This window comes from Periophthalmus magnuspinnatus, chromosome 2 (assembly GCF_009829125.3).
Source record: "Periophthalmus magnuspinnatus isolate fPerMag1 chromosome 2, fPerMag1.2.pri, whole genome shotgun sequence".
In the NCBI taxonomy this organism is placed as follows: Eukaryota; Metazoa; Chordata; class Actinopteri; order Gobiiformes; family Gobiidae; genus Periophthalmus; species Periophthalmus magnuspinnatus.
Genome location: NC_047127.1, coordinates 6475639 through 6498528, shown reverse-complemented (window position 1 = coordinate 6498528; position 22890 = coordinate 6475639). Strand labels below are relative to the sequence as shown.

General features: G+C 41.1%; 2 protein-coding genes across 2 annotated transcripts; both read left to right on the top strand.

Moving 5' to 3' along the window:
* Positions 1–2344: 2344 nt before the first annotated feature.
* On the top strand, positions 2345–14306 carry LOC117383048 (SH3 domain-binding protein 4-A-like). The gene is made up of 5 exons (XM_055227535.1): positions 2345–2468; positions 7082–7244; positions 7514–9840; positions 12916–13104; positions 13427–14306. Exons 2-5 carry the CDS (start codon positions 7121–7123, stop codon positions 13649–13651), a joined length of 2865 nt encoding a protein of 954 aa, XP_055083510.1. The 5' UTR covers positions 2345–2468; positions 7082–7120; the 3' UTR covers positions 13652–14306.
* A 1152-nt stretch (positions 14307–15458) lies between these two features.
* Positions 15459–22421, top strand: fam171b (family with sequence similarity 171 member B). Its single transcript, XM_033981864.2, is given in 9 exon segments — positions 15459–15621; positions 17551–17784; positions 18924–19016; positions 19242–19400; positions 19477–19647; positions 19738–19854; positions 20013–20136; positions 20326–21108; positions 21110–22421. Coding segments are annotated over 9 exon segments (2235 nt in total). The 3' UTR covers positions 21501–22421.
* The last annotated feature ends 469 nt before the right edge of the window (positions 22422–22890 follow it).

Below are 22890 nucleotides of genomic sequence, written 5' to 3'. Positions count from 1 at the left end.
TTATGTATTATTTATCAGAAATACCAGAAGTGGTGTTGCTTTAAATGGTATGTTCCACAGTACAACTTTAACTTATTCGTCTTTATGCATGCCAGGCAGCTACCATGACAAGTTATGAGTTTTGTCTTTGTTAGATAAGCTCGCTCACTGTAAGAATGTTTTTCAAGAAATTTTTCAGTGTTAAAAAACCTGAAATGTTACACAGTGAGGCTTAAAGGAATGCAGTTTTTTGGCTTATTTTCATTCACTCCTTTTGTATCTATAGTTTATTGTCTCATATGTTGTCATTTTAAGCCCATATTTGGCCAAGTACACATTTTCCTCCACTGATGTCATCCATTTGCATGACAAGAGCCTAAGATGCGCTACATTCCAGAGTTTATTTTTTCCCAGCGGTAACAGCAGCATTAGCGGTAGGGCCCGGGCAGGTTGACGTGGAGCACGGTATTCTGATGCAAAGTGCCTCCGTCTGATGAAGACTTAATGGAAGGTGCTCTTTCATAAAGCGCTGGTCTATTCAGAGAGGGCCCCCACAAGAGTTGCACTCAGGGGCAGCAACCGACGCAAGACCTATTCAATGTGCAAGGGCCCTTTCCATCCCAAATGTACACAAAACAGGAAGGATTTTTGGGCTATTTCAGCCATAAAAAGACAAAAATGTAAAAAATGCAAGGGGTACAATGAGTAGGCAAGTTTTTTAATGGGGCTTTGAGTGACCTAAACACTGTTAGCAGTAACTAACAAAGATGGGATGGAGAGGCTGAGAGGCTGATGGTTCTGCTGCTGCGGTAGAGCTGGGGCAGAGGAGGGTTATAGTTGAAACAGCGGGATGGATATGCATTTATAGTCTACCAATGGCTTGAAAAATTAGGCAGTTTCAGTTCTATGCCAGATGCCCTTTCTCCAGTTATCCACATTTGGGACAGCCCCAAAAAACACAGTTTGTAACTCACTGAAGAATAGGCTATTTGCATGATGATATATGAAGTACCTCACAGTTCTTAATCGGCTTATTCATAACAGCCAATTAATTCTCAGATTCTTATTTTGAGAAGTTGTAACACTAAGGTTTGCAATATACACCCATTGTTCCAAGATATTGTTGGCATGGATTTTGCATTTTCATCTAGGATCACCTCCCGTATCGCCTCCATCTGTGGTTTGCCTTAATTAGCTGAACATTTGAGAATCTGCTGCTGCACAATTTCCCAAAGGCCAAGTGGGGAGCTTAAGGCATATGGACTCATCAGTGTGCCCATAAACTATAACCTTTGGCAGTAATATAATGATCAGGGACGGCCCAGCCTAGAAGAAGACTAAGCAGCTGCTTAGGGCCCCATGGCCACCAGAGGACCCCCAAGAGCCCATACAGTTGCATTGAAAATAATAATATGTAAAGTTATACTAGAAACAGTACTCAGGTGTTTACAGCAGCCTAAGTATCCCTCTATAAAGATTATATTTGCTGTTGTTGTTTAAATCTATATAGTAGCAAAATATCTGCTGCCTACATTTGTTTTATCTATGTGTTTACACCCCTGAGGTGTGCTGAGGCCACTGAGGTACTTTTAAATGACCGTTTAACAAGTTAGATTAAAACATTTCAGTCTTTTGGTCATATAAATAGAAACACAATTGGACAAGGTGATGAGAGCATGGTCGTGATGTTGTCAAATGCGGGTCACCAATAGCTGAGCTCAGGTACATTCAATGACCACGGGCCCAGAGACACATTCTGAAAGCTAGGACTGGCCCTGACAATTATAATATTAAATTATATTGTTGTTACCATTTGTTATATATAGCGTGAATACTATTTCATTTTGTTTTAAATTGGGGACTTGTGCTTTTATTTATTATTTACCCATTTAATGCTATCTGAGCTATCAGCGCTAACTCTTGCTAATGAAAAATGCAAGACGGCCCCTGAAAGCTGGGGCCGGTCCTGATAATGATAATAGTAAGTTATATTGTTGTTATCAGATGTTACATATAGTTTGAATACATATTTAATTTTGTTTTAAATTTGGGACTTGTTGTGCTTTTATTTATTATTTACTCATTTAAAGCTATCCGAGTTATCAGTTATTAGCACTCTTGCTAATGAAAAATGCTAATCTGTGCTAAAGCTGCTAATCATAACAAAAACAGCGCATGCTCCGCCCCTCCGTGTCACGTGAGCCCAACTGCTGCCTCGCGCTCCCTCTCCGCTCCACCATCAACTCAGTCCAGCCTCAGAGCGAAACCCAACCGGAGGAGCGCACGAATAGACTGCTTTCTGGGCATTTTACCTCCCGCAGGAAACAAACTGAATCCGGGAACAGCGGATTTGGACGTGTACTTGTTGATTTAACGTGTATTTTTTTTTGTATGAGACGCTGAAGTTTGCTGGAAAGACGCCAGCGGTGGGAGAAGTAGCGGTCTACATCCAAGCAGGATCCCGGGGAGAGGGCGACAGCAGCGGGTCAGTGTGTGAGTATGTTACCGGGGTTACGCACGATCAACAGTGGTGGACATGCCAAAAGAGAGGAGGCAACAAATTCACTCCTTCTAAAACCTTTTGAATGGACTTTTGCATTTGTGAAGTTTAGACTAAAATATAAGACTATTCCAGTGCTTGTCAGTCTAACCTAATTTGCAGATTTTACTGGGTAATGAAAAGTAGGCCATGCAAGAATGTAATTACTAATCATCCTACAACTTTGAGGAAAACTGAATTCTAATAGAAATCAGTCTATACTTCAGGTCCACGTGCTTTTAATCTTTCTTCTAATATTGTTCTATTGATGGGTTTCAACCAATGGAAATAGCAATCAAGCAATTCAAGTCAAAATATTATATCTTTTGAATGGGGAATGGTCCTTCAGGTCCTCCCCGGGTTCAAATCGCAAAGGAATTGTTGGTCTGAAACCGATAAATAGGCCACAATCTACCGTACAACTACTTAAAATGTGCACAATAGTATTAAAAGTGACATAGATGATCTGAAGAGTTTTAAAAATTGTTTCTGTAATGAATTGTTGAATACGCAGCAATGTCATTACCACAAAAACAAAAATGTCTCTCTGTGCAAGGGTTGAATGCAGTTGAGTAGAAATGCTTTTAACCTATAAAATGTTCTGTAAGCTACAACACCTACTTAAGAGCAACACATTTATCCTATAACACAAAAAAACAAAACAGTTTGAGCTTTAGTGTATTTTTATTCATTTATTTTGTACATTATTTAGTTACGTTTTTTATGTTTTCTTATGGTGCATATGGCTTCCACATGGAAGGGACTATTCTGCTAGCAGTTTACTAGACCCTCCTTTGTCATAGTAAAAATGGTTGTATTAAACTTTAATGGAGACGTGTAATGTAAAAGTCCATTGTGGTGGGAGATAGAGGTTTTCCATGTAATCTGGTCTGGAGTGCACCTGTTGGCTGCTGCTGTCTAATTGAATATATATAGCAGAAGCAACCATGCAGTTTTGTCCTTCTATATTATTGATAGACTATAAGGACAATTTAAGTTTAGGTCCGAGGATAAGTTTACTTTGTTCTGTTAATCTAGGTTACTACCCCAAACCTTATACTACCTAAAGAGTTTTTTTTCTCTCTCTGTTAATTACAATTCTCAAGTTTTTTTTGTTTTAAACTTAGTCAGTCTGTTCTGGACAGTATTGTTTTTACCATTATTTATTTTGCTGTTAAATCTCTATGCAAGTGTTGGGCTGTCATGTGTGTTCTCTTGTCACACTCAGACTCGTGTCTGCCTTTCCTCTTAGCCAATAAGGTCATCTGATTAGCTCAATCCTTCTCGCCCCCTCACAGACAAGTACCATACACTTCTACTGCGGCTGACGTCACTTCACCTCTCTGCAACCCTCTCCAGTCTGCCATTTTTACTGTAATGCCATATTGTTTTGAGAATCCAGTCTTATGACCTAACACAAGCTATTCAGTGTAAAGGGTGTTTGCGAGATAAAGTCAAATTTTTATTTTAAAAACCTGTAAAATTAAATCTGTCTATGATGTATGGTTTTTTTTTGTTTTTTTTCAGAAAACAGCATTCCTTATAGATAGACTTGACTGTTCACTGCTGTGTATTGCCCATCCAGACTCCACTGGACACAAGATTTCACACACATAACTCTCTCCACTGGTCACCCATTACGTTACTCCACACCCACAGGGTCTGCTAGACTAATTAAAGTCAACAAATCTTTTACTCAAATAACACCAACATTCGTTTAGCTAGAGTTCAGAGGAAGTGGACTAAGTCATCCGTCCATTATTGTGCCTAGCGAAGCATATACTGAGCACCCAAAATACAACTCACTAAAGTGCATTGCGGCAAGTTATTCAAAGAATCTTCTTTGAGGTCAGCACATAGAGGGATACATGGAATCATAGAAATCACATATTTGCAAATATTTGGTTTCTAATTTTGTAGCCTATTAATCAAAAGGTGACGATTGAGATCGACTCTTTCAACTTTTGAAAATGCGCAAATCATCAAATTTTTTATCTTTACCAACATGTTCTTAAATTTACTAAAATAAAATTTAAATGTACTAAACAAAAACAGTATTATGTTCCTTTTAACTATATGAATTATAGGTCATGATTAGAGAAAATATGTTTGTTTCGTCATGTTTCATCATAGGATACGGTCATTCCTCTGTAGAGTTTTGGAGGAGAAGAAGGATAAGGTGGAAGCAGCAGCACTAAACTGCACTCTTATCAGCTCCATTTAGTCTGGTTCCCCCTGCGGGCTGCTCCTTGGAGAGATAGGGACATTTCACACATGAATCACTTTGGGACGAGAGCAGAGGACATGCAGGGACACAGCAGCCGTCAAACTCTGTGCCACTCAACCATTCCTCACTCCTTTGTTTACATTCTCTGAATCAATTAATATCCCTTACAATAACAACTTTTAATCACCAACATTTTTTTTCTGTAATTATCTTGAGGAACCATAATAAGAAAAAAAAAATCAGAGGCCAAGGTTCTCAATCAGAAAAAGGTCGCTTGACTTCTCCTGATGGGTGGAGAGTCCTTGCCTCAAGTGGAGGAGTTCAAGTATCTCGGGGTCTTGTTTACGAGTGAGGGAAAGATAGAATGTGAGATTGACAGGCGGATCGCATATAAGCGGTCAAAATACGTTTTCTCCGCAGGGTGGCTGGGCGCAGGGACACAAGAGGAGCTCGGTGTAGAGCCACTGCTCTGCTCTCTCTACAATGAGAGGAGACAGCCGAGGTGGCTTGGGCATCTGTTACAGATGCCTCCCTGGGCAGGTGTTTCAGCCATGTCCCAGAGGAAGGAGAGCCCTGGGAAGACCCAGGACACGCTGGAGGGACTATGTCTCTCAGCTGGGCTGGGAACGCCTTGGGGTCCCCCTGGAGGAACTGGACGAAGTGTCTGGGTGTCTAAGGGGAAGTTTAGGAGTCCCTGTTTAGACTGCTGCACCCACGACCCGTCCCTGGATACGTGGAAGTAGCTGAATGGATGGATCCTTGTAAAATTATTGTAATACTGTAATTTGAATGTCATCTGACGTAGCTCTGATAGAGAACTGTATCCAGGGATTAGCCAGCTCCAGGCTAATGAAATTTGAAACTCTCATATACATTTAAATAAAAGTTAGATGGAAACATTCAAAATAGCACACAGAAAATGTTTGTTATGTTCAATATATCGGACCTTGATTTATTGTAGGTTCTTCAGGCACTGGTAACATGCCCCAAACAGGCCCTAACCAGGTACAGATACTAAAAAAAATCTTAAATTGTATCTTCGAATCAGGACGTAGTAGGTTTTATAATGCTACAATACTCTTTGGTCGAAGCTGTGTTGGTTCTTTCATGTAGCTCCTGCATGGCCTCTTCCTGCTGTACTTATCGGGAGTATCCTTGGTGACAGATCAAAGCGGTGTGTTGAGCCTGGTATTGATGGGAGCCAGTCCCTGCCTCAGCCTGATAAACGCATTCAGCTGTAGTGTATTGTACTGACATGGAAGGGAATCACACAGAAATCAAAGACAGGCTTTCAGAAAAAAATATATCACCAATAAATCAGTCCCAGAGTCTTTTCCCTCTTTGTTCCCTCTTGAATGTACCTTAACTCACTTTCCTCTCTTTCTATATGCATTTACTGAATGTAGCTTCACAACATATTATGGCATCTTATAAATGATTTGCTTATATCAGCTATCAAGATATCTAAACTAAATCTCACAAGTATATCTATATATTTTTTATATATCATGGGTTCAGTATTTTAAAACTCTTTTTGTGCTATTACTTGCCACAACAGCAACACAAAAATGAAAAATGAAAAAAAAAAAAAAAAATCATAGCCATAGCAGAACCCTGTTGAAAAAAGGTAGTTTTTGCTGTAATTTGCTGTATATAATGCAACTCTTGTCCAACAGGAAGTACTAGAGGTTCAAACATGGCTGCCGGTCTTGTTGAAGCTAATTAGACTTAGCCTCATCATGGAACACTGGATAAAACTGTGCATATAAATCATTCTCTGGTACATTCATCTCTTGGAGGACAGCTCTAACAGATAATGAGTGAAGCTTTTACCCAGCCACCCTCAGCGCTCCTGGGCCTTTAATGTGCAAATGTAGCACCACTCTCCCCTCATTTTGGACTAATAATACATCTATGGAGGGCTAAGGAAGAGTTTGCTTTGCACTACATTTCTAATCAGATTAAAGCCTTTGCTGACACTGTATATTTTCAATGGGCAAATTCAGCCCCAACTCTGGTTGGGGCTGGTACAGTCATTTTTATATCTGGCAGCATTAAAAGTAATAAGTACTAAGAATATGATGGATTCAAGCTGCAAACGTCATCCTATTTCCTTTTTACATTCTTTTCTCAGGTCAGCACAGCATTTCTTAGCTGTGATCTGAAAACTCCGTGAAGGTTTCTGATAGATACCCTTCCCTCCTGATGCACATGTCATTGGTTTAGTTGCAAATAAATGGGAGGATCAACAAAAAAACCCTTTTTAAAGTAAAAAAAAGGCTATGATTATAATAAGACAATTTAAGTTTAAACTTCTCTTGCTTTTATCTGTCTAGATTGGCAAGCTGCAAAAATCAGCTGGTGCATCCGGAGATATGGCTGCCAATCGGATCATCAGAGCAAACAACAATAGCCATGTCCTGCCACGCTGCAAGTCCGAAGGAACCCTCATTGATGTGAGCGAAGGGGTCAGCAGCGCCAGCCTCAACAATGTCAAAGGTGTGATTAAGACCTTACATGTAGAGTGTTATGTTAAAACAGCATGTTGCCAACAATATATCTGTAATGTTGAATTTTGGCTCAATAGAGATTATTGATTGATCCCTAACTGGAGAGTGAACTAACAACACCAGTACAGTCTATAAACAGCAATAAACAATATCTCTCTTAGGGAATATGTAGTTGTCTATTGAATAAAGCAATAATGTCTTTGATTATGTGGTAAAGCTTTGAGGTGCTAAATGCAAAGTTGTCTCTGTCTTTTTCAGTGCCTTCTCCAAGTGCCTTAAAGCTTGACACTTCCTCGGCCCTGGGAGCTGTACAGGAAGTAGTTGCCATAAAGGATTACTGTCCAAGCAGCTTCACCACATTGAAGTTCTCCAAAGGCGATCGGCTTTTTGTGCTGGACACTTCTGGTGGAGAGTGGTGGTATGCTCACAACAACACAGAAATGGGCTACATCCCAGCAACCTACGTACAGCCTATTCATTTCCGAAGCTCAACTCTAAGTGACAGTGGCATGATTGATGGTTTTGGAGAAGACAATGATGAAGGGTTGAAGGAGTTCGGAGAATGGACCAATGGTGTAACTCTGAAACCCGCAGCCATTTGCAGTCCTTTCTCCATAAATCCTTTCAAAAGTCAAATGGATCAAAATGGCAAAGGTATTAGGAACTCTACCGATCTTATTCTATTTGAAAACCCTCCATCAAGCATTTCTAGCTTTAACACCAGCACAGTTCCAAATGGATTCAACCACTGTCACTACACCAGCACCCCTGTCACAAGTCCAACCCAAGACATCACTTCAGATTTCAACCGGAATAACCCTTTTTTGCGGAGTAAGCGTTCCCACAGCCTTTCCGAACTTTCCATCTTGCAGGCACAGTCCAATCCTTCTCTACCATCTTCTGGATTCTTTACTGGTCTCAAAGCACCTTTACCAGAGCAGTTTCAGAGTCGGGAGGACTTCAGGACTGCTTGGTTGAACCATAGAAAACTAGCCAGGTCTTGCCATGACCTTGATTCTTTGGGTCAAAGTCCTGGTTGGGGTCAAACACAACCTGTAGAAACCAATATTGTGTGCAGACTTGATAGTAATGGTGGGGTTGTTCAACTTCCAGACACCAATATCAGTGTCCACATTCCAGAAGGTCACGTAAGTTCCGGAGACTACCAGCAGATTTCCATGAAGGCCTTGCTAGATCCACCCTTGGAGCTGAACGGTGACCACTGCTCCACTGTCAGTCCCGTTGTGGAGATTAAGCTTAGCAACATGGAGATCAAGTCATTTATCACCCTCGAAATTAAAGTATCTGTTTCCATTAAGAAGAGCAGCATTCACGAGGCAAAAGTGGTGTGTGTTAGGAGCGACTGCAAGGAAGGACCTTATACTCCAATCCCCAATGCTTACATCTACAATGATACCGTCCAAGTCCAAATAGACAGTTTGGAACCTTGCATGTACGTGGCAGTGGTGGTCCGATCGGTAAATATTAGACCAAATTCAACCGTTTGGGACCATGTACAAAGGAAGGTAACTCTAGGATTGTATGGACCTAAACACATCCATCCAACTTTTAGGATAGTAGTAGCAATGTTTGGACATGACTGCACACCTAAGAACTTGTTGGTGAATGAGGTTGGTCGCCAAGCATGCTCTACACCACCTGTCTCCCTACAGCTATGGGGTAAGCACCAGTTTGTTCTTGGGTATCCTCAGGACCTTAAGGTAGGACTGTACTCCAACATGTCTAACTATCAAGTGAAGACGGCGGAGGGGGGTGGCATTATCCAAGGATTCCAGGTGAAATTTGGGAAAGTCAACCGGCTCCTCTATAGAATCTCCGCTCTAGATCCCAGCAGTATTTTTGACTTTACCCTTAGAGTACAGGTCAAGGATGCACTGGACTGTATTCTTACCCAATTTTGTGTCCAAACTCCACAACCGCCACCTACAACTGCATCAAGAAACACTGGTGCTAGGAGATTTTTGAAAAAAAAAGAGGTAGATAAAATTGTTCTTTCACCTCTCGCAGTCACATCCAAGTTCCCCAAATTCCAAGACCGCTGTATTACTAATTTGAAATTTGGCAAATTAATCAAGACGGTTGTCAGGCAGCATAAGAGCACTTACTTATTGGAATACAAAAAGGGGGACATTGTGGCATTGCTTAGTGAGGAAAAAATCAAACTAAAAGGACACATGCGGACGAAGGAGTGGTACATTGGATATTATCAAGGAAAGATAGGTCTTGTGCACGCCAAGAATGTACTAGTTCTCGGGAAAGTCAAGCCTATTCACTGGACTGGCCCAGATCTCACCACCACACTGTTACTAGAGCAAATCTTGAAGCCTTGCAAGTTCCTTACCTATATATATGCTTCAGTGAGGACAGTTTTGATGGAGAACGTTGCCAACTGGAAGGCCTTTGCGGACGCACTAGGATATGGGAACCTACCACTACATTATTTTTGTCGAACTGAGTTGGACAGCGAGCCAGAGAAGGTGGCATCTGTTCTGGAGAAGCTGAAGGAGGAGTGTACCAACATGGACAGCAAGGAGAGGAAGTCCTTCCAGCGAGAGCTTATGATGGTGAGTTGAACAATTCAATAACCTAGATCATCAAATGCAATAAAACTTATGACAACAGCATAATGGAATATTGTTTGCTTTTATAGACACTGCTAAAAAGAGTTTTGAAAAGTAACACAAATGCTAAACAAGGTTGTCACAAGGACAGACATTGTGAAATTCCAATAATATATAGTGACCTCTGCTACTTGTAGACGTTTGTGAGAGATAGCAAGTCTTCAATCAATACAGAAATACATTGAGAATGTATTAGCTTGGATTTGGCCTTGGGGGCCTCACAGTATGAACAGCACCGGTCTTATATGGGAAAAAAGTAGAGGGATGGAATAACACAATAACAAAATAACACAATAAAAGCTGAAAGGCCCCATGCAGCCGTCTTTCCATTAGCCATCCCTGAAAACACCACTCCTTATGAGTTATTTATCCTGGTAGAGCTGCAGACAGACAGTCATTTTCTCTTTGAGACAGTTCATCCCTGGACCTGTGGGAAGTAAAGCCCACCCTCTACTAAATAAAAGTGTTTCTGTCTTTTCTGAATATACTTGAGTTGCTAAGTCTGGTGTGGTTTATAAAGTTGCCGCATGTTGTAACAGGGCACAGTAAGTGACCCAGGCATTACCAAAAGTAAGAGGAACAATTATGTAATAGTTTTTAAACTCTATATCCAGGGCAAGTTTAATCCAAACACAGCATCATTAGGAGACAAGGCAGTCATTATTCTCTCAGTACCTCTCTCTTGGAAGAAATATCTACGGTAATCTTCAAGGGCTTTTTAAGACAATCTGTGTATTGTGTACTTGTTTACACAAGCATCAGTTTTGTAAGAATTTAACTTTTTTCAGACCACGTTACAAACACAAGAATGTGAAATGTTTTAATACAAACGTTATGTCTAATTATTAATGGTTATTGATTTGTGTGTGTATTAAAATATTGGTCATGTGTATTAATAATAAAAATATTATGAGAATACAGAAGGTTAAAAAATAGTATAGTGAAATTCATATTGAGTTGCACATTTATGAGCTATTATAATTCCCCCCAGAATTATTTTGATAAGTGGGTCTTTTTGAAGTCGCGTTCCCATGTGAAAGGTGAGCAGACCCGGGGAGACTGGGCTGGATGCCTGCAAGCACCCGACACCGCCCTGCTGGAGGTTCTAAAGCTGTGGCTCAGGTTACCACTGTGGACACATGAGAGCTATGAGAGAATCAGAGAAGAGGGGAGGGCAGGGGCACACGCAGGGGGTATTCAATAATACATCCACCAACACAGGAGGGGAGAGGGGATAAGAGAGAGGGGAGGAATATTTGAGCAGCGCAATACTAATACAAAAGGAACTACACGTTTGTATTTGGGCTATTTGTAGCATTTATAAATAGAGTGTAAAATAACAGCAAACTGGGAGGGACAGGGAGGAAGGCCCCGAGCCATAGGTTATTGTTGCTTTTCACAACTTTAATGAAAAATCCAAGGACAGAATATGAAAGACATTCAATATTTCAGAAATCAGCTTGGGTTTTACCAACTATAACTAGAATATTAGAACTTTGAATCCATCTACCATGATCAACTACTGCTGTTGTGTCTTTAATGTGTAGGAATATGTGGAAGTGACTGCTGTTAATGAAATTGGACATTTTGACCCATGTTATGGCAGAGTGTGATTGAAATAAATGCCGATGTACAATTTATTGAGCCAGTCAGTTAATTTTAGCTGTATTTTTTGCATCCTTCTAATGTGTTTTTACCATGTCACAATATTATATCACAATAATGTGACAGTGTCAAAGCCAGACAGATGAAAATTAAAGTTGATTCTTCATGGTCCATGGTGTGAGGTAAATGTAATGTAACAGTGCATAGTAGTGTGAGCATACTGCGGTGGCATCAGTTATGTCTCCAGAGCGTCTGTCCCCTGTTGTTCTGTTTGAATAGGGGCTTGTGAGTGTGACAGCCCCTCAGTCAGCTGCCAGCTCCGGCTGCACACTGCACCTACAATCCCCCCGCACCCCCCACCCAATAACAACTAAAACACACACTGCACTTTCTCACACAGACAATGCCATTTTTCCATCACTACACTCCTTCAGCCTGTGAACTTGAGTGTAGAGCTAATGCGAGATGCCACATATAACAACTTTATACATCTGATTTATTGTATTCAGCGGAATACAACCAAGCGGAAGCCATGACCTTTACTCTAAACATAAAGCAGGGCCGCAGCTGAGCTCTATAGATAAGTGACCTGTTGTATGACCTCTGACCTCAGCAGAGGTCAGAGAGTGTTTGTAAAAGAAAGTAATAGGTGTCATTCCACACCACAGGCATCATGTACAAGAGAGAAACTAGCACTTCAGCAGTTTGCTAGATTTAAGGTGAATTGATATGATTGTTATTGTTATTATTGTTATGTTATGTTTTGTGCAAATAAAATAATGTAATAATGCTCAATTACAGGATACAAAGTAGAAAAATACAAACTAGTTGAAATATCAGAATGTTTTGTGCAGGGTTAAGATAAGATATGACTTTTGCCTACCAACCAAAGTCAATGGTTCTGATCTTGCCTCCATGAGTGTGCTGCTGTTGTGTCCATGGGCAAGACCACATTACTCACATGAGACACACAGCCCGCACCCTGTCTATAACAAGAAGGGAATTTAGCGTAAGAACAGTTTGATGTGACAACTGTGAATATTAACCATTTTTATCATGATGATTTTAACATGTGAAGTAGTCAAAATGGGAACAGAAACAGCTATGCCAAAAACAATGGGAGTGTTATTTTCAATGAGCCCGTCATGGCCGCCTGTGTAAAAGATTCATCAATGACCATACGACAGATGAAATAAACATGAGGGATCGTAATGGAGCAGGTGGTGTCAGCCTCTCTCCAAGAACACAACTCTCACCTGTTATGTAAAACACTACAGGTGATATGTGTTGAATTCTTTAGTACTGCATTGGCTAAAAATAAGAACTGTGTGTATTATTGCATTTCAAGCTAACATGATATCCAAAAGGTTCTAATTTGTAACTCTAATATTAATTCATTGTTTCTTATCATAGGCTCTGTTGAAGATGGACTGCCAGGGCCTGGTTGCCAGATTGGTGCTGGACTTTGTGTTGCTGACCACTGCAGTTGAGGTGGCATGCCGTTGGAGGGAGCTAGCTGACAAACTGGCTAGAGTGTCCAGGCAACAGATGGATGCATACGAGGCGCCGCACCGGGACAAAAACGGCCTACTTGACAATGAGGTGGGGCTGAACTACATGTCTTTATCATTCATTTATAAAAGCAGACTAACTACACTTGTTAAAATGTTGTGAAATCAGAACTGACATGGAATGTTTTTCAATTAGTTTAGAAAAAGTAAACAAAGCATATCTAGTAAAAAGAAAAATATGTGAGTTGATCAAGTTATAAGGGTGTTTTTTGTTTTTTTTTTACTTTCCCCTACATTTTACAGTGGGTGGCTTGAGATCAATTGTGCAGTTATATTGTGGGTCTGAAATTACTTGAAAAGCAAGTAATTGATCTCCAGGTTATACAGAATAATATTTGTTTCTCTGTCCTCAGTCTATGTGGAAGCCAGCATATGATTTCCTGCTGACATGGGCAGCTCAGATCGGGGACAGTTACAGAGATGTGATCCAGGAGCTCCACACGGGACTGGACCGCATGAGGAACCCCATCACCCGCAAATGGAGACACCTGACTGGGACACTCATCCTAGTCAACTGCCTGGACTCACTACGGAGCAGCGCATTCTGTCCCAGCGGCTATGGGGACTACGCTATTTAGCTGTTGGATTTTCTCATATTCAAAAGAATCATTTATAAATGGTGACAAGGGTCAACCACAGCAATATGTCACAGTTCTACCCTGCTACCATTTTACTTACACACTACAGTATTATAGGAAGCTGTGATGTCATCAATGTAACACATTTATACACAATATTAGGTACACCTGCCAGTGGTTCTGAAATACTACATAATTAACAGCAATTCTGATATGTGCATTTAAAAGTATTCTTAGTGACTATTGCTCAGTGCCTTGTAATTTCTTACTAAAGTAAATCGTACCTTAACAGAAACAAAAAAAAAATGGTACTAATTGTAATAATATTAAAAATAAATAACTGAAAAATGTATAAAAGTATAAAGTATTATATTGCGAATATGATGTTCACAAATGCAAAAAGCGCTTTTACCTTCTGCAGGTTTTTTACAAACAAAATAGTCTGTATTGACCCTAAAATAGACTGAAGTACGTCTATCAGTGTTGCCATGTTTGTTTTGGTACACCTGGGTGCTGGGCAGCTTCACCACAATCCTCACTGCTGCTCTATGATTGCTCCGCCCACCCGATTAACCTTACAGCGGGAATATGTGCAAGGTTAATAATGCACTAAAGTTTCATAAAGGTGCTGAAATGTATTTATATTGGACATTTTGAATAAATATTGCCCAATTCAAGACCTTATACATAGTAAACCTTATACTGTATTATAGTAAATCATAGAAACATTTCATTATTTTCGATAGCTTAAAAAGATATTTGTGTATTTATGCCATGGCATTTTTAATAAATCTATACCTGACATGGTTTGTTTTACTGTTTTTTATGAATAGATATAGTAAATTATTAGGAAACTCTGTGTAATATCGTCAGCTTTGCACTACTAAGAGTGTAGTGCCATCTGGTGTTGAGGTAGAACAGAAAAAAACATGTTTGGCTTTGGATATGTTTTGGTGAAATTCTCTACACTTCTATATATGAATCTGTAATGTATAATGACTTAAGGTATATAGCAGATATAAACTGAAGAACCGCAACAAACATTCAATTCTTATTTTATTCTCGTGTGAAAAAATGTACTTTTTGTGAGAAAGTAGGAAAGAGGGAGAGTAGAGGAAGAGAGCAGGAGAGAAAAAGTAAAGAGTGAGAAAAGAGGATCGTCGGAGGAAGGTGGAGGTGGGGAAGAAGATTTGACAGTGACAGTGATAAAGAGGAGAGAGGAGAGGATGGATGCTGGTTTAAGAATCACCACCAGGGGGCTCAGAGGCAGTGATGTAACAGTGTCTCCCCACTGAGCAAAGATAAAGCTGACGTAAGAAGTCTCACTCCTGTACACTGCGTATAGTGGCAAAATGAAACACTACCTGGAATTAACATAAATCTAGTTAAACCTAAATATCCGAATGAGTTTTGCTGTGTGGTTTTTATTTCTTCTTGAGTAGTTTAAGTAGGTATTTATTCAATGACTTTTAGGCAATAAACCTACTCAATCACAAATCAAAATTCAAAAATAAAGAAAACACAAGCTACGATGTTATAAGACTCAACAAAGAAAGGCAAAGAAGAGAAAAAGTAGGCCTGCCGTTACAAACACACTTCGCTATGTTTGTGTTCGTTTCATCATTCAGAGTGGCGCATCTGTCTCCATAGCCGATCTGCGCACACACGCCCAGCTTCAGCATCACTGTCCGGGGCTCTCCAGATCAGAGCGTGCTGTGGGATGGACCCTCCCTGCTACTGACAACCGGACACCCGAATCTAAATATTAGGACTCTGAGCTCCCATTTCGGGGGGTCGTTATGTCGCCATGCCGCCCTCACTGCTGGTACCCTTCGTGCGCACGCTACTGCTGCTGTTGTTCTGGGGCCTAGGGGGTTCGGGGGATCTGGGGGCCTCTGACACGGACACGGACTCGACTTCTCCCGGGGACAATGGGCTCGCCGCGGCCGCGACAGAAGCTTCGTTCACCGGTAAGGTCTATGGAGCTCCCGGATGTGGCTGCAGGGAGCTCCATGCGCACAGATGGTCTTTGTTTGGGGAGGTACTGATGATACAAATAGGAGTCATACAGGCCCGGATTGACTCACAAGGCGCAGATGTGATGTAATAAGATCATAATAAATCATAATGAGTGTCCAATTAATGCAAAGGGACAAAGGACGAGGATTGGATGTTCAAAAGCAGCCATCTGAAGCAAGCCTGGGAATATTTGTTTTGTTATAGGAGCTTGGGTATTGGTTGTTGGTGTTACTAATGGGAAAAATAAAGATCTGGATGAATTAATCAGACATTACATTATATTACAAGATTCAAAAACAACAAAAAAATATTATAAATACATAGTCAGTGATAATGTATTTTTTTATTTTTAAAGTAATTTATTCATAATAGATTTGTTTAGGTTTTTGTTTCATTTCCATTCTAATAATTTACATAAACATACAAAGAATAAAACATATTGAGGAAGCTTTTTTTTTTTTTAAACAAAAAGTAAAATAGTGTCTCCAGTATAAGATACCTGATATGTTGAGAAAAATAAAATCTTAATACTTTAACATATGTCAGCAATTTATAATTTGTAATTATGTGGGTTTACCATGCATAAGCTCATTAAGCATGTAGAATACTTTACTAAGCTAATACAAAAATGGGGTGTTGGCCTATTACATAACTCTTTGCCCTGACATAACTTTAACAATAATAATATTGACTCTCTCGGCCTAAATGCTGTTATGACGGTGTGCGGCAAACGAGCATGTTTGCAGAGGAATATTGCAGGGCAGAGATGGATTTATTGGATCAATAACAGACACGTAGCATTATCCTGATGCTACGTCCACATGTTCATTTGTGCTGACACAGTGTTTTGAGCTCTCAGCAGAGGTCATGAGCAAGGATGTGTATTAAATGTTGAATACATTTACTATCTTGGCACTGTATGCCTGGCCTATATGATGATAAAAATCCAACTGTGATCAAAATCCTGTGACGATATTTAGCCCTTTTGCTGAAGTCCTATCATGATTCAGTGCTTTTGTTTAATACAGCTCTTTTCCCTCCCTTTTTCTTCCTATTGGTTATCCTGATCAAGCTCTGAGGGAGTGACAAGCGCATTCAACCAATGAAAACTAAGTGTGATCTCTCAAAAGCAGGATATAACTTCTAAAAGCACTAAAACGTACATCACAAAAAGCAAAGTTATGATCTAGGCTCTAAAAAAAAATTGTGAAACATAAACAAATTAAAAAAAACAAAAAACAACAACAGTCAGGTTAAAAGTGCAACCATGCCACATCTTAAATTTTTAAATATTATATTTTGGTTACGTCATAAATAAATTATAATTTGTCTTCTCCATTCAAGAATTTTGCTTTAATTAATTATTCAAAGCTGAACAACCCCAGTGGAGTTGACATTAGCAGAGACAAGGATGGATAAGATAATTATTAATCCCATCATTTTCCCTCATACACTTATATTAGATGTTTTACCCAAAAAAATTGTTAGGTTAGGGCAGCCAGGAAACAGGAGGCCAGAAGAGGCAGACCAGTTCTACAATAGTGTTTACATTTTGAGCAAAAGGAATATTTTATTGGTACAAAAAGATCTTTAGAACTGTGGATGCCATCTTGATATATTTTTCAGTCTGAACTTATCATTATTTCATTGCGAGGAAAGGTTACTGAGGGAATCTATCAGCCTCAACGTCACATCACTGCAGAGACCGAGCACACATTAAATCCTAGCTCCTTCCATCTGTCCTGATCTCCAAGACTAGCTATGATGCATAGTAAAACTAGAAGACACGCTGCTTTTAAAAGTATAAAGTATAATTATTCTAGGATTATTTAATTTTATTTCTAATAAATAATTTTTCTTTCTTTGTGTCTTGTGTCCAGAACGTCCATTTATCCTGCGGGTCCTGTTGAGGGACAGTGTGTCTCGGGCCCCTCTGTCAGGTGCCTCAGTAGACCTGTATGTGAACCACAGCCTCAGGAGCTCAGTGCTGACCGACCCCAGAGGAGATGTCCGCCTTTGGGTCAGCTATACCCCTGCAGAGAGCCTGTCTCTGGTGGGACGCATGGAGGGGTACCTGCCCATGCCCCTGCCCTGGAGCACTGCCCGCAGACCATGTAGGTTTTTTTTTTAGCTTTTCTACATGCACTGTGTTTAGCAGTGTCAAGTATTTGTGTTGCATAGGGCTGTGCAAATAATCAAATTTTTATCTCTAATTGATCAGCTTGTCTTTTTGTTTGAGAAGCCTGCAGTGTATCGTTCATGTTAAGAAAAGTTGATATTGAAAGCTGTTTTTATGTTTTTATCTAGCCAAAAATTTAATATAATCGAAAATTGTTAGGTTGAAAAAATATTGCCAAACCTCAGTCTTGAGATTATTGGAAAAGAAACATGCTTATACAACCACATAAATGCTTCTATTGTTATCTGGTGTAGCCAACATATAACAGTTAAACTAGATATTATTACTTCAAACATTTTTATCATTATGCTATTATGAAGCTAGGAATAAATAAACACTCTATATTTGAAATTCTAATGTCCAGTGCATTACGGTTCAGGTTCATATTCTATTTTAGGCCAGGGGTAATATCTGTTACAGTTTTAAATATGACAAATTGAGCCAAAAGAGCTTTTGTTTTGAGTAAGCGCACTATATTATTCATGATGATCAATTATTCATGTCTGTCTGGGAGCTCATCCAGTCATTAAGTGTGTCTTGTTCCGAAAGCACACTACAAATTTACAGGTATCGATGTTACGGTATTGTCTATAAAAACATGCATCGCCCCTTTTTCTTTCCTTTGTCCCGGGGCGTGTGGCGTGGGGGTGGGGTCCTCTCCGTAACCAGGGGCAACGCTTGGGGGCCACTAGGTCTATTGTCCCGTCCTGTCCCCTTCACTAAATCTCAGTTTGTCAGTTCAGTGTTAAAGCCGTATTTGTGACAGTTAGAGGGCATTACAATGTGACAAATAACAGTGTCAAATTCAGCATCCTTTGTGCCTTCTTCAGTCACCCAAGAGACAACAGAGTAAGCTTGATGATAGTGCCACCTCCTGGTAGCATCACTCATCTGCAGTGCAAGGTCATTGATTAATTGGCTGAGAGGTACAAATGTATCAAATTGAAATCAGGAATTTGTCTCCACGGGGTCTTATAAAACAGGATCACCCTGTAATTTAGATACTGAAATGCCTGTGAGTCCTGTATTAGCTGTATTAGATTAGAATATATATTTTTTCTATCTTTTTGTCAGTGTTCTCCGCAATGACGTTAGCGCTCCTGCCTCAGAGCCAAGGAAACATCTGGCTGTATGAAGATTCAGTTCTCATCACAGGAAAGTTACCTGGTAAGAGATCTGGCTGCATTCTACGTAGAATGTGATGATTTCAAATGGGGATAGGAGACAATATTATTCTATGGGTGGCACACAGTTTTGAATATTTTGAATATCCAGAACCTTCAATTAGCCAGTTAGACTGTTATGACACCCCGTGACAATTAATTAACAAATAATGGTTTAATGTTATTCATAATATTATGCTACCTTGGTTTCTTTGTTTTGATCTTGAAGACAGCTCATCACAGCCGAGGGTTAAGTTCCCCAAAAACCTCCTCTCCCTCTCTGACACCACAAACATCTCCTCAGTGACAGCCTATCTCACAGTCCCACAGCGCCCTCTGGCCAAAGACTGTGGCAACTGTACACCAGGCATCATTAGCAGCAAATCAGGTAAGTCAGCAAAATGTGTTTAAAAGGGATTTTTAATAAATGGACATTGTAAATATGGTCCTGTGTCCATTCACAGCCCTGCGCAGCCTGGACCTGAGGCCAGTGGCAGCAGTCAGTGTAATGCTGTACTCTGGAGAAAAGCAGCTCCAGATCAGAGGGCCCATCCACATCAGCTTGCCCCTGGGTTCTAACACCCGCCTGAGGGCTGCAGACACTGTCCCTGCATGGGCCTTCAATAGCAAGATGGGTGAGAGTTACGCAGTCCTCCTCATACTTATCACAACTCCGACATACAACCAGTAGCAAAGACTTATGAGTTCCTGGAAATTGTACACAGGGGCCTGGGAGAACCAGGGTTTGGGGATCGTGAAGAGTGTCGGCTCAGAGCTGATCTGGACTTACTCAGCGTCCCATCTGGGATACTGGCTCGCTGCCCCTCTGCCCACCTCACATGGTACGGACACACGGACATGTTTATTCAGCCTGGTGTCAGACATTTAACTGCATTGTGCAAGGATATAGTTTAGCTGTTGTTCTTTAGCAAGATGCCTTGATAGTTATCTCACAAAGCACTGACGACATGATCACCAACAATTTACTTTGCTTGTGTAGATTACATTGGAGCAGGTAGCTCCCTGGACTTCCTCCCCCATCACACGTACCTTCTCATGGGATTACTGGCAGGGACACTGGCCATAGTGGTCGGCTTTCTGTCTGTGCTGCTCTGTTACTGCAGGTGAGACTGCAAGCATGAACTTGAACATTTTAAAAGCTAAAATACAATCAATTTTGTAATTGTTATGGAAAATGTGCTTTTATTATACTAAGCCAAATGTCCATCATAGTTTTGAAAGAGATCACCTTTTCCATATGCTTGTCTTTAACCTGTAAAAGTGCGTTGATGGTTTGTGTGTTCCATTCCTAGAGGGTCCAACAGAGCGCCACGGAGGAGAGCGCGCTTCTCAAAACTGACCGTGGTGAAGAAGGACCAGACCACGTCCACTCACCTGGAGGAGGGCCTGCTGTCCTGCGACCCCTCCAGCACCCCCAGGCACAAGGTCAACTATAACATCTATGTGGAGGAGCCCCTAGGCCACTCTGGGTCCGCTCTGTATGAGAACATCAAGCCCTCCCAGCCCCCACCCCACTACATCAACAGTGAAGAGGTGGCGCGGCTTCGGGACAAGGCCGAGCAAAACCGGGCCAATATGAACACTGAAGACTTCTTCCCTGATAAGCTGGTCCACCTGTACAACCAGCCTGTGGCCATTATCCAGGCTCCAGAGCTGTTCAGTGCCCAGGACATGGTATGTAAGGCAGCCACATTCCCCCGTAATGGACTGGACGAGGCAGAGAGCAAGAGCAACACCCAGACCCTGTCCAAAGGAGGAGGTAGCCCCCAGCAGATCAGCCAGGATGACCCCCAGCCTCTGGAGGTCCCTGTGACTGGTACTGGCCCTAATGCTAATATTCTGTGGAGTCGCTACAGCAACCTGCTGGAGTCATCGGTGTCAGTGCCTGGAACTCTGAACGAGGCCTTTGGCGGAGGCCCAGGGGACCACAGTGAACTGCAGGGGATCTCAGAGCGAACCCTCCTGGAGCTGACCCGGGGCAAGACCTCAGTACCCCTCCCCAGGGCCTGGTTTGTGTCCCTGGATGGAAGGCCCGCCGCACAGGTGCGTCACTCCATCATTGAGCTCCAGAGCAGAGCACGCCCCCCCCAGCAGTAATGACACCAGCCTGGACTCAGGGGTGGACATGAACGAGCCCCAGCATCGGCCCTCAGTCAAAGCCTCCTCCCTGTCCCACCTGGGCCGGGGACGCTACGGCGATGAGCAGGACCTAAGTAGTAGTGAGAGCGGCACCACCACCACCTGCACCCCCGAGGACTCCTCCCTCAGGAACATCCTGGACAGCAGCAGCATCACCAACATTCCTGAGGAGAGGGACGGCATGGACACGTCCAGCGCTCAGGAGGACAGTGAATCCAGAGGGACACCACCTCCGCGCCGACTCAGGAAGGTCAGGGACAAGGGCAAGAGTGACAAGAGAGGGGCCAAGCACGTCCGCGAGGCACGAGCCCTCAACAAACGCAGTTAGGACACTCAGCCCACTGCCAGCCAAGCTTTGTAAGACTTTAAATACTTTCATAAATCACTTTGGCTCATTTAAAAAAAATACTTCTAATGAACTTACTCAAGCGTTCTCAAACAGTGAGTGAGGAAATAGAGGTCAGTTATAAACCAAGCCATGGTGAAAGGTACCCACTTTGACTACGTCACCAAAGAATGCAGAGGCCAGCTAAGGCAGAGCAGAATACTTGTTCCATCTATCTGTGCGTGCACCATTCGTCCATAAAGATCACCAGCATCCTGATGGTCACCGGGCCCCCTCCCTGCCCTCTAAAAGGGTCTAAAGCTGGTCCAGTGTGTAGTGCACTTATCTTTACCACTATATGCCTGCTCCACAGTGCCCAAGCCTTTTCTACACCGGCGGTCATGCTGCTCTTTTCCTTCAAAAGCATCTTTAGAAAAGAAGTATTAAATGAACACTTGTTCCACCGCTGTGTTCTAGCTGCCCAGTATATTGGCTTCTGCTTTCCACTACATGAGACATATTTTTGAAGTACTTTGGCTTGATTATTTATTCTAGACATAAATATTTCTCTCAAGAGAAAAGTAGTAGAATGCATGGAAGTGAATGTGTCTAAGAACTTAGGGATAATTTTCCATCCTCAACATGATTCTTACACATCACGTTTTATTTATTATGATTAGCTTGCTGCCATATACCATGTCTCAAAAGGATTGTCATTATAATACACACACATATATTTCTACATGTATAAGACAAGCAGGGCATTGAACCAGATTTACCAGAACCAAATTGTACTTTGTCAGAAATTAGAGTTGACTGTATTGTCTTTGAGGCTGCTAAAGTCATTATACAGTGAAAAAGAAGATTATTTATTATTTATTTAAAACAATGCCTCATAAGGTTTTCAGTATTGGTGCCTTGTATTTTTACCACCACTTCTTACGGATTGTGAAAACTATCTTGACTTTGTATGTTTAGAGGTTAGTTTTAAAACTAAAACTTAGACTAGTACATATTTTAAATCTGAATGAATGACAAAAAAAACTTAGGTCTACAACACTGCCGATTGTAATTGTCATCTTTTCTTGACAGAGGTAAACCTTGACGGTATTTATTGAAACTTAATAAGGATTTTAAGCAGCAAAAGGAACATGATATCAGCAAAACATTATATCCCTGGCTGCAGCCATTTAGCTGGGGACCACTACTCCACCAAATAGCACATTCAACCTTGAGCTGCCACCTACACTATAGAAAACCTTCTTTCACTGGAGCAATACTTTATGTCACATACAACTTTCAAGGAGACATAGTGCTGAATTAACTTTTCTGAGCTTTTAGTCAAGTTATAATGTTTTCAGTGTTTTTCTTTAAAGTGATCTCCTTCTAAACA

Excerpts from the sequence above, each read along its gene's own strand:
- LOC117383048 (XM_055227535.1), top strand. The coding sequence starts at position 7,121 with ATGGCTGCCAATCGGATCATCAGAGCAAACAACAATAGCCATGTCCTG. Across the intron at positions 7,245-7,513 it reads CAGCCTCAACAATGTCAAAG|TGCCTTCTCCAAGTGCCTTA; the intron begins GTGTGATTAAGA and ends TGTCTTTTTCAG. Across the intron at positions 9,841-12,915 it reads TCCAGCGAGAGCTTATGATG|GCTCTGTTGAAGATGGACTG; the intron begins GTGAGTTGAACA and ends TTCTTATCATAG.